The sequence below is a fragment of the Neovison vison genome, chromosome 6 (assembly GCF_020171115.1).
Source record: "Neovison vison isolate M4711 chromosome 6, ASM_NN_V1, whole genome shotgun sequence".
In the NCBI taxonomy this organism is placed as follows: domain Eukaryota; kingdom Metazoa; phylum Chordata; class Mammalia; order Carnivora; family Mustelidae; genus Neogale; species Neogale vison.
This window is the reverse complement of record NC_058096.1, coordinates 14,119,376-14,129,634: the sequence shown is the minus strand read 5'-3', so window position 1 is coordinate 14,129,634 and position 10,259 is coordinate 14,119,376. Positions and strand designations below refer to the sequence as shown.

At 38.9% G+C, this 10,259-nt stretch overlaps 1 protein-coding gene and 1 pseudogene across 1 annotated transcript; both read left to right on the top strand.

The window, feature by feature from the left end:
• The first annotated feature begins 261 nt into the window (after nt 1-261).
• On the top strand, nt 262-828 carry LOC122910328 (keratin-associated protein 13-1-like). The gene has a single exon (XM_044254977.1). The coding sequence runs from the start codon at nt 313-315 to the stop codon at nt 826-828; it is 516 nt and encodes a 171-aa protein (XP_044110912.1). The 5' UTR covers nt 262-312.
• Nucleotides 829-9,783: 8,955 nt separating this feature from the next.
• LOC122910004 lies at nt 9,784-10,145 on the top strand (annotated as a pseudogene).
• Nucleotides 10,146-10,259: the final 114 nt, after the last annotated feature.

The following is a 10,259-nucleotide window of genomic DNA, read 5'->3' as shown; positions in this document are numbered from 1 at the left end:
TTTTCTGGCCCTGATTAGCTGGCATTAATGACATACAGTCATAGCATTTCCGACTTTGGAATAGTTCGTTGGCTTGGTGCTATACGACATGATGAATTCTCCTATAAATACGAGATGGAAGGAATCACCTGCAATTACAGAAAATATCACGAATTACACATATGGAAATGAGAGATTCCAAGTGTGGGAAAGGCGACTGTAAAAAATACCACACCCATGGCTGAGAGTATAAAAGTGCCCCAGTCCAGGAGGTGACATTCAACCTCAGAATCTCCTCACGGTCACTCAGCTGAACTCACTTCTCCTGCCAACATGTCCTACAGCTGCTGCTCCGGAAACGTCGCCTCCCGCTCCTTTGGGGGGTACGTGCGCTACCCAAGCTCTTCCTGCCCCAGCAACCTGGTCTACCGCACTGACTCCTGCTCTCCCAGCACCTGTCAGCTGAGCTCCTCCCCTGCTAGTGGCTGTCAGGAGACCTGCTGTGAGCCCACCAGTTGCCAGACATCTTGTGTGGCATCCAGACCTTGCCAAACACCCTGCTACAGCCCGAGGACCTCCATGCTCTGCAGTCCTTGCCAGATAACTTGCTCTCGGCCTCTGAGTTTTGGGTCCAGCAGCTGCCGTTCCCTGGGCTATGGATCCAGAAGCTGCTACTCACTGGGTTGTGGATCCCAGGGCTTCAGATCGCTGGGTTACGGAGTCTGTGGCTTCCCTTCACTGGGCTATGGATCCAGATTCTGTCGCCCAACTTACTTCACCTCCAGAAGCTGCCAGTCTTCATCTTACAGACCAACCTGTGGATCTGGCTTCTATACCTCAAGTTGTTGAGGGTCCAGACCTTTTGAGCAAAATGTCTAACCTCTAAACAGAGAGTTTATCATCTTCATCATCTTTGGGAAAAATTCTTGTCACCTTTTTTCCAACCACAAAGTGTTGGGCAAAAACTGTCTCTAACATATACTGAACTAAATGATTAATTTTATTGGATGAATTTATAGAATTAGTTGATTTAATAAAGTAAATTGCAAGATCGACTAATGGAATTTATGTTAATAAACATGAACTAATTTTAATGAATTAATGGGATTCTCATTCATCCTTTTTATTCACAAAAGAGATGAAAACCTAAATGCATATAATGTAATAAACTCTTTCATTCTGGTTTCCAAATATTTTGCTAATTTTATTGTTAGTTTTAATTGGATAAGTTTTTTTTTCTTTTGTTTTTTTGGGGGGGTATTCAAGTTAATGTTTACAGTGTCTCTGGGAACAACTTTTGAAATCTAAGAGACTGGTGAATTTGAACTAATTTATTTTGGGCTTTAGACATTTCTTTCTTTAAAAAATTTTTTCTGGTATCCTTTTTGTCATGCAATAGCTTTATAGGAATAACAATCTCGGGAACAATATAGAGCATTTTCCCTCCAAAGGATGTGGGACCTTGACGTTTGCTGACAAAAGGAAAAATCACATCTGATACCTCTAGATTCCTCTAGATTCCTGGACAGTAGCAATTCACCTGACCAGCTAGTTAGGGACCTAGAAAAGAGAAAATTAGAATATTGATACATAGAAGTCTATTGTAGAAATATGTGGATAGACACATGCAGGTGGGCACAAAATGTGAATATCTGTGTATTTCCTTTTAGTGCCCAGCAGTCTTTACAATGCTGACCAGATGAGCAAGTGACCATAGAGGCTATGAATGGGTCCCCCAGCATAAGCTCCTACTTAAAATGCTGATATCATTGCCACCTGTGAATCTCCATCTTGGCAATGGAGGCTAACAGTAAACTCCCAGTATGACATTAGTCCTCAAGAAGACCAACTAGCTGCTTGGTTGCAAATTGAAAGTGTTTTCCTTCTGCCCTGGAAAATCAGTGGCCATTCTCAAATGGGCAGATACATATTCAGAGTATGAGTTCGCTTTTAATGCTTGCCTCAGCAGCACCATTTTCAGGAGTTAATGAATAGTTTGATCTATCAGCATGGGATTGCTAATAGTGTAGAATCCATGCAGGTAATCCACTCCACAGTAGAGAGAGTGTAAGTGAGATCCAGAGGTTTTATCAAAAAACACTCCACCTTGAAGCTTCCTGTCTGTTGGTGAACTGGACTGGCCTACTGACTATAAAGTCAAACTGTTGGCATGGAGGCAATATCCTCAAAAGACTGGGCTCCCAAATCCCCCTGCTATTTGCTATTACTTCCAAAGACCCATTCAATAATCCTGAGCTTCCTATTTCTGCAGCTGGAATTTTCAAGGATAGAGGCCCAGTTCCCATAGGCAGACTTCCTAAGGAACACATCAAGGGTCTCATTGAACTAAGCTATGGCTGCTGCCTGTGCACTTTGGGCTTCTTGCACTCAGGGACCAATGGGAAAAAAAAAAAAAAAAAAAAAGGCTTGTCATCTATCCAAGAGGAGATGATCCTGATTAGTAGAAAGTAGCAGGGTTACTGTTACACAGTAAGGGAAGGGGGAATATGTGGGAAGCTCAGTTGATCTACTTGGGCGTCTCTTAGAACCTTCCATCCAAATGTGCACATGACTTGTCAAATGCAGTGACTCTAGCAAGAAAAAGATATAGTTATCAGGATTTATACTTCTCAGGAATAAGATTTGGTGAATACCACCATGAAATCTACCATGACCACCAGAGGTGGTAACTAAGGGTGAGACAAATTTCTAATGATGTTGAAGGAAGGAGATGGAGAGAGCACCAGCTGCAGTTCCAAGACCAAATGGGGACTGTGTTTCATGCCACGGGCTTTGCTCTTTTTTATTTCCCCTCAGAATAGAGCCCTAACAGAGCCATGGAGAATCTCTCTCCTGACAAGTTGACCCTGAAGATGCAACCAGTGGTAGAATGGCTTTTTTCACTCACAGGTGTTACTCTCTTACGAACATTTTGTTCTTCTATCTGTGTCTCAGTGTCTGCTTCCTGGAGAATACAACTATCAAATAGTCTCTTTATTCTTTCTTGGAGTTTGTTGTTTCCACCTAATATTATTTTCCTTCAGCCCCCCAAAAAAACTTATTAGTATTTATCTCAGTGCAAATTTATCTGACATAGTGAACCCATTGGAAATTAGTACTCAGTTATTATATTATTCAAAAGAAAAATAAAATGAAGAAGGGTGATAAAAGAGGGCTATTTTACATATATATTTTGAGAGAGAGAGAGAAGGAGAGGGTAGGGGGAGGGCGAGAGGAAGAAACAGAGGAAGAATCTTAAACAGGCTCTACACTCAATGTGGAACTTGACAGGGCACTCAATCTCATGGCCCTGAAATTATGATTTGAGCTGAAATCAAGAGTCTATGCTTAAATGACCAAGCCTCCCAGCACCCTTATTTTACACTTTGGTGGAAATTATTGGGAAGGTACTGACTTTGAAAATGCACAAAGCTGAACACTGGAAAGGCTGAACACTGGAAAGGCTGAGTTGTTCTAAGAGGTAGGCCCCAGGTTCTTTCTAAAATTTGGACAATGTGAATGAAAATATGTAAAAATACATTAGTGGTATTTTTTGTTTTAAATGACATTTTAAAAAAAGATATTACTTATTTATTTGGCGTGGAGAGAGAGAGCACAAGCAGAGGGAATAGCAGGCAGAGGAAGATGGAGAAAGAGCCTCCTGGCTAAGTAGAAAGCCTGATGCTGGGCTCGATCCTATGAACGTGGGATCATGAGCAGAGTCAAAGGCAGATGCTTAATGAACTGAGCCACCTAGGTGCCCCTTAAATGGCATTTAGATGAAAAGATCCATAGGCTAAAAGTAGGTAGAAGAGATACTTGAAATCCCTGTCTCTTCATTCCCTTTTTCCAGATTCCCACATTGTCACCATCATCTCTGTTCCCTCTTCATAGGGCCCAAGTCAGCTTCTTCTTGTGGCTTAATCTCAGTTCAGCCTTCACTTTTTTTTTTTTTAAAGATTTTTATTTATTTATTTGACAGCGATCACAGGTAGGCAGAGAGGCAGGCAGAGAGAGAGGAGGAAGCAGGCTCCCCGCTGAGCAGAGAGCCCGATGTGGGACTCGATCCCAGGACCCTGGGATCATGACCTGAGCCGAAGGCAGAGGCTTTAACCCACTGAGCCACCCAGGTGCTTCTCAGCCTTCACTTTTAAATGTTTGTCTGGTTCTTTTCTATTTCTAGCCACTTCCCACTATGTGTTATTTTTCTTCCCTCCATTGGATGTGAGAAGTATTATATAATATGTGATAGATGGAAAATAAATTTTGAGAATGTAAATCAATGGTGACAAGTAGAATCAATCATTAGAAGTATCCTTATAAAAAATAAAGCTATGTCACTTATCACTTGACATAGTAGAAAAGTGACAGAAAGAATTCTGGAGCAAAGCAGGAATAGACATACATGGAGTCATAGCCAGGGAGAAATGAAGGGGCTTTCCTGGCTGTAATAGGTTGAGGATTAAGGACAAATAGTTCTGGAATTTCTGAGATAGGAATCATGATTGAACCCATTGTACTCCTAAGTACAATAGGTATGAAGTTAGTCAACGCAATGACAGAGAAGGTTAATGAATTACACAAATACAGAAGAAGGTGTGTCAATGGTATGAGGGAACTGCACCTGCACTGTGCTGTACCAACTGATGAGTATATAAAATACCCAGTGCTCAAAATCATCTTAAATCTCAGAATTTTCTCATTGTGACCTATCTGAACTCATATCTTCTGTCAACATATCTCCATATTCCACAGGTGCTGCTGTGGAAACTTATTTTCCCAGTCCTTTCAGGAAGGGGGTTCCTAAGCTACCTACCCAGGCTCCTTCTATGGCTTTTCTTACTCAACAACTCCAACAGCACTAATCTTTGCTCTCCCAGCACCTGCCAGCTGGGCTCCTCTCTCTACAGATAGTCTCCTCTATCAGGAGACCTGCTGTGAGCTGGCCAGCTGCCCAGCATTCTGTGTGGTGTCCAGCCTCTGCTCAGGCAGGGTCTTGCTACTACCCAAGGATCTCCATGATCTGCAGTCCCTACCAATTAGTTTATATCATATCTATTGGTCCAGCAGTGTCTTTTCTCCGGGTTATGGATCTAGTAGCTGCTACTCACCAGGCTGGTTTCAGACCCTTAGGTTATGGAGCCTGTGGTTTCTCTTTCCTAAGCGATGGATCCGGTTTCTGCCGCCCAGTTGACTTTGTTTCTGGTAGCCTCCAGCCATCTTGTTGCCAACCTAACTATGTGTCTGGTTCCTGCTAATCACTTATTGAATTCTGGTACATTTATGTAAAGTCATCAAAGTGTCTACCCAGAGGTCCATTATGCTCCTTATTTCCAGTGGCAACTATCTTAGTCTTTAATGACCAGTTCCTTACCCAATTTATTTCTAACAAGCATGGTCTGACAGGCTGATTATAGCATCCTTTTAAGTGTAGTATCAGCATTATGGATGAAATTCAAGCTAATTTATTTTATGCCCCAAATGGATAAAAAGTTCAATCATTATAATCCAATAAACTAATTTATTATGTATGGAAATATTTTTATGCTATTATTTATACATTATCAAAATGAGTTTGTGTTAAGTTTGATTTGACAGGTTTAATAAAAGCTCAATATGCTTCGCAGTAAATTTTGGAAGTCTAAAAACTTGTGAATTTGATCTAATTTCTTTGGATTATGGATATTTTTCTCATTCAAACTATAGCTATTGGACATCCATATTTTTTAGTTTTAGAATCTTGTGAATGAAGGTCTGAGAATTAGGATATATTTTGAGTACGTCAATGATCATGGGTTTTATCTATGTGGAAAGAGGGAATGTGACTATGAAGTTGACAGATTCTTCAGGAATTTCATAAACAAGAATATCATTCAGGTTTGCAAGTTAATATAATAAATGAGAGAAAAACTAAATGTCAGTTTTAAAACATATATGAGCCTTATATGAATTCTAATGAGTTTACCCAAATCTAATTAAAAATGACCAGACTCAAACATCCATTGTTGAATAGCCAACATAATTTGCTTTTCTATATGTATGGAAGGATATTCTTTGTAGGAAGAATGTGTGTGATTCCTTGTCAATGCTTTGTTAAAACCCAAGCTAAATATAGATGAAAACAAACAGCACTTTATAGCAGTGGACTTAACTATTTCATTTGGATCTCACTGTAAAGCTGGGGACACTATATCTTTACTCTTTTGGTGGTATCCTTAGCTTCTGCAGGCCAAGTACCTAAAGAAACCCATCTGAGAGTAAGATAAACAACAGGTTACTAAAGAATAAAATTACATAAGATGTTATCCCTAAATAGTGCTATAATTAAGGCTCAAAGAATATCCTACCCCTTACTTCCTTGGACCCTCAAATAGATCTATGACAAAGACTATACTTTAAAATTCAGGTTATTTTCTATTTATTTGTTTTATTTATTCATTTACTTGAGAGGGGCAGAGGAAGAGGAAGAGAGAGACTCTTAAGCAGGATCCATGTCCAGCCGAGAGCCCACTGCAGGGTTGATCTCACAACCCTGAGATCCTATCCTGAGCTGAAATCAAGAGTCAGACACTTCACCAACTGGGCCACCCAGCCACCCCCAGGTTATTTTAGATAGAAAGAAATGAACACAAAACAGATCAGAGTCTTCCTTAGCCATGACAACCAAAAATGGTCTCTCCAGATGTTGCAAACTATTCCCTGGGGGAATAGAAAGCACAAATACTCTTGGTTGAGAGCGATTTGTCTAAACTAATGCATGGAGAGAAATGGAGGTAAAAAATAGCAAAAGGAATTTATTAAAAAAATAGACTATAGTAAAAAGATTTAACATACTTGGTTTTGGAGTTCTAAAACAGAAAAGAGGGAGAAGGGGGGAGAAAATATATTGGGGAAAATTTTTAAATTTTCCCAAAGTCAATAAAGGTAGCAAAGTAAAAGTTAAAGACAGAGAATACCACACCTACACACTAGTAAATCTAATGAACACCAATGACAGAAACATTTCTCAGAAACCTGAGAGAGAAAGATGATTTTTTTAAAAGATAAAAGTGACAATAAGACTAAAATACAAATCACTTACAAAGATAATTGAATGAAGTATTCAAAATTCTGAAAAAAACACAGATGCCATCCTAAAAGACTATACTCAATTAATATGTGCTTTAAAATTGAAGATAACTTCAGACAACAAAAAATTGAGAGAACATCTCAGCAGCAGGATGGCACTAAAATATGTACTTAAAGTTGTTTGTTAGTAAGAAGGAAAATGTCTTTACCCATCAATAGGAAAAAGTCTGAAATTCAGATATGAGCTGACTTCTCCTCTCATTCTTAAGACTGTTACACTTTCTTGGTCATGGTATGGCTTCAGTGGACATATTTACTATTTTCTGGGATATAAGTAACCCCTATATGTGGGCAAATATATAAGTAACCCCTATATGGACAAATATAATAGAAACACTTTTTAGATAACAAATAGACCACACATTATCTGATAGCGTCAATCTTGATATTCCAAAGTCATGGTTTTTAAGTACCTGGCTACTTGGTAAGATGATCAATCAAAGTCGAAACCTCTGGATGACCAGTAACAAGCTGAACAGCAACTCTCATAAAACAGTTAGATGGGTGGCGAAAGTAGGATCTAAAATAGATAATGGAAATCTGTTATTTCCTCAAACCACAAATCTGAAAGAATTAGGTAGAAAACAGAGATGGGACTCAAATACATATTTGGAAGCCTTAGCTCCACAACTCAGAGCCAGCATTTTGATATAAAATCTCTCTATATATGTATACATATACATATTTGAGAGAGAGAGAGAGAGAACCCACAAGTGAGGGACAGGGGCAGAGGGAAAAGAAGAGAGAGAACCTTAAGCAGGCTTCACTCTCTGAGGAGCTCAATGCAGGGCTTGATCTTACAACTCTGAGGTTGGGACCTGAGCCAAAATCAAAAGTTGGATGCTTAACCAACTGAGCACTCCCCCATCGCCCCTCTTTATTGGTTAATCTTAAAAGTGGGATATTATGGTTCTTCTATCTGTACCTCAATCTGGTATTCCAAGTCTTTGCATTGGGCCTCTTAGTCCTTTCATGTTTTATATATATTCATATGTATATATGTGTATATATATGTATAAGTATGCATGTATGTATATATATGTGAGTTTATATTACTAATGTTTATATATACCAATGTATAATTTTATTATTTGATCTTTTAATTACTTTTGCTTTCCTATTCTGCTTTTTTAATATTAGTTTAAAAACCTTAATATTCTCATTTCCCCCATTTAAGGGTAATACTTGCATTGTTCTACTGATTTTAGAATTTCTTAGGTATTTCAATGTACTTTCTTTATTTCTGCTTAATATAAACTATTACTTTACAATTTCCCCTATAATGCTAAAACCTTAAAGTGCCTTATATCAAATCCCTCTCTTTTAAGCATTATTTCTTTCTGCATTTCAAGTATATATATTTTAAAACCAAAAATTATTTAAGTTATTGTTTTATAAATTTTTATTCAAATGTAATTTATATTTACCCACACATCTACTTTATATTTCTTCCTGCATTTCCATATTTCTCTCTGAGAATATTCTGTTTGTACCTAAAGAAAGCCTTAGGGTATTTAGTTTAGAGAGCTCATTAGAAGTAGGCATTCAGGTATCCTGTTCCAGAGTACTAATCTCAAGGAGGTGGTATAGGGAAGAAAGAAGATACTTGACAATAAGTTAGAAAAATGTGAGAGAAAACTTGATGGGATTGCAGTGTCCAACTAAAGCTATTCTAGAAGACCAAGATGTCTAGATGATTATAAAGACAGATAGTAAAAAGGTATAGAGTTTAAAAATTCATAAATTTCACCTATTTGGAACTGTTTTGATCTGAATAACATTTAAATTAAACAAACTAGAAGTTTAAAATAAGGTAGAGGAGAAACCTGAATGCCTCACTCTGTCCTCTGTCACTTCTTCCTCTCACCTCAATTGATAAACATTCTCTGAGGGACTCAAACTTGTCAAACTGGTCTCTATTTTAAACTCTGTCAATGCACTGTTCTTGCATTTTGTTTCCAAATATTTGTCCAGAGTTCCTTCTGTTCCTAGTCTTTCTCCATTCAATTCTTAACATCGTTGGGCCTTTTGCATAGAGTATGAAATACTCTGCATTAATAGTTAATAGTTAGAAAATAAGTTTTGGATAAAAATGAATGGTCACAAATAGTTTTCAATCTTTCAGAGGCTTTTTGGCAAGGTTGAAGCTATGCCTGTAACCAAATGAAAGAAAGAAAGAAAGAAAGAAAGAAAGAAAGAAAGAAAGAAAGAAAAAGAAAAAAAAAAAGAAAGATGATGTCATTTTCATCTCCACCCTTAGAAGGAACTCACACCCCAGCAGAGCTTGGATCAAATACATGTACCACATGCACCAGGAAGAAAAGGAGGAACATTCCTGGCCAAGTTGACATGCCATTAATGTAAAAAGGTCATAGCATTTCTGACGTAAGAATAGTTCATTGGCTTTATTGTTATAACGAAATTTATTATAGCCCTCATAAATGTAATAGGTAGGAAACTATGCAGCTGCAATTACAGAAATGATGATTGAGTTAATACTATGCAAGTGAAGGAGTACACATATAAGGATGAAGCTTTCATCACTTTCGACACCTGTGGTCGAGAGTATGTAAGCGCCACCGTCTAGGAAGTAGAATACACCTCAGACTGTTGTCTGTGAATATTCTCTGTGAATTCAGTGTTCACAGTGTTTTCTCAGCTGAACTCATATCGCCTATGAATAAGCCTTGCAGCTGCTGCTCTGGAACCTTCTCCTCCCACCCCCTTAGGGGCTACCTGCACTACCCACGATCCTCCTGTGGCTCTTACCACAGCAACCTGGCCTACCGCACTGACCTCTGCTCTCCCAGCACTTGCCAGCTGAGCTTCTCCCCTACAGAGGCTGTCAGGAAACCTCCTGCCGGAAATCCTGCTACCGCCTGAGGATCTCCGCACTCTGTGGGCCCTGCTGGATGACTTACACTGGGTCTCGCTTTGGGTCTAGCAGCTGCTGTTCCTTAGGCTATGGATCCAGAAGCTGATACACACTGGGTTGTGGGTCCTGTACCTTCAGATGTCCCGGGTTATGGAGTCTGTGATTTCCCGATTTGGGACTGTGGATCCAGATTCTGCTACCCAAGTTATTTTGTTTTTTTAACTCCCAGCCATTTTGTAATTCCCAGCCATTTTGCTACAAGCCAATCCATGGACCT

What these genes read in the sequence shown, in the direction of transcription:
- LOC122910328 (XM_044254977.1), top strand. Translation starts at nt 313, where the DNA reads ATGTCCTACAGCTGCTGCTCCGGAAACGTCGCCTCCCGCTCCTTTGGG.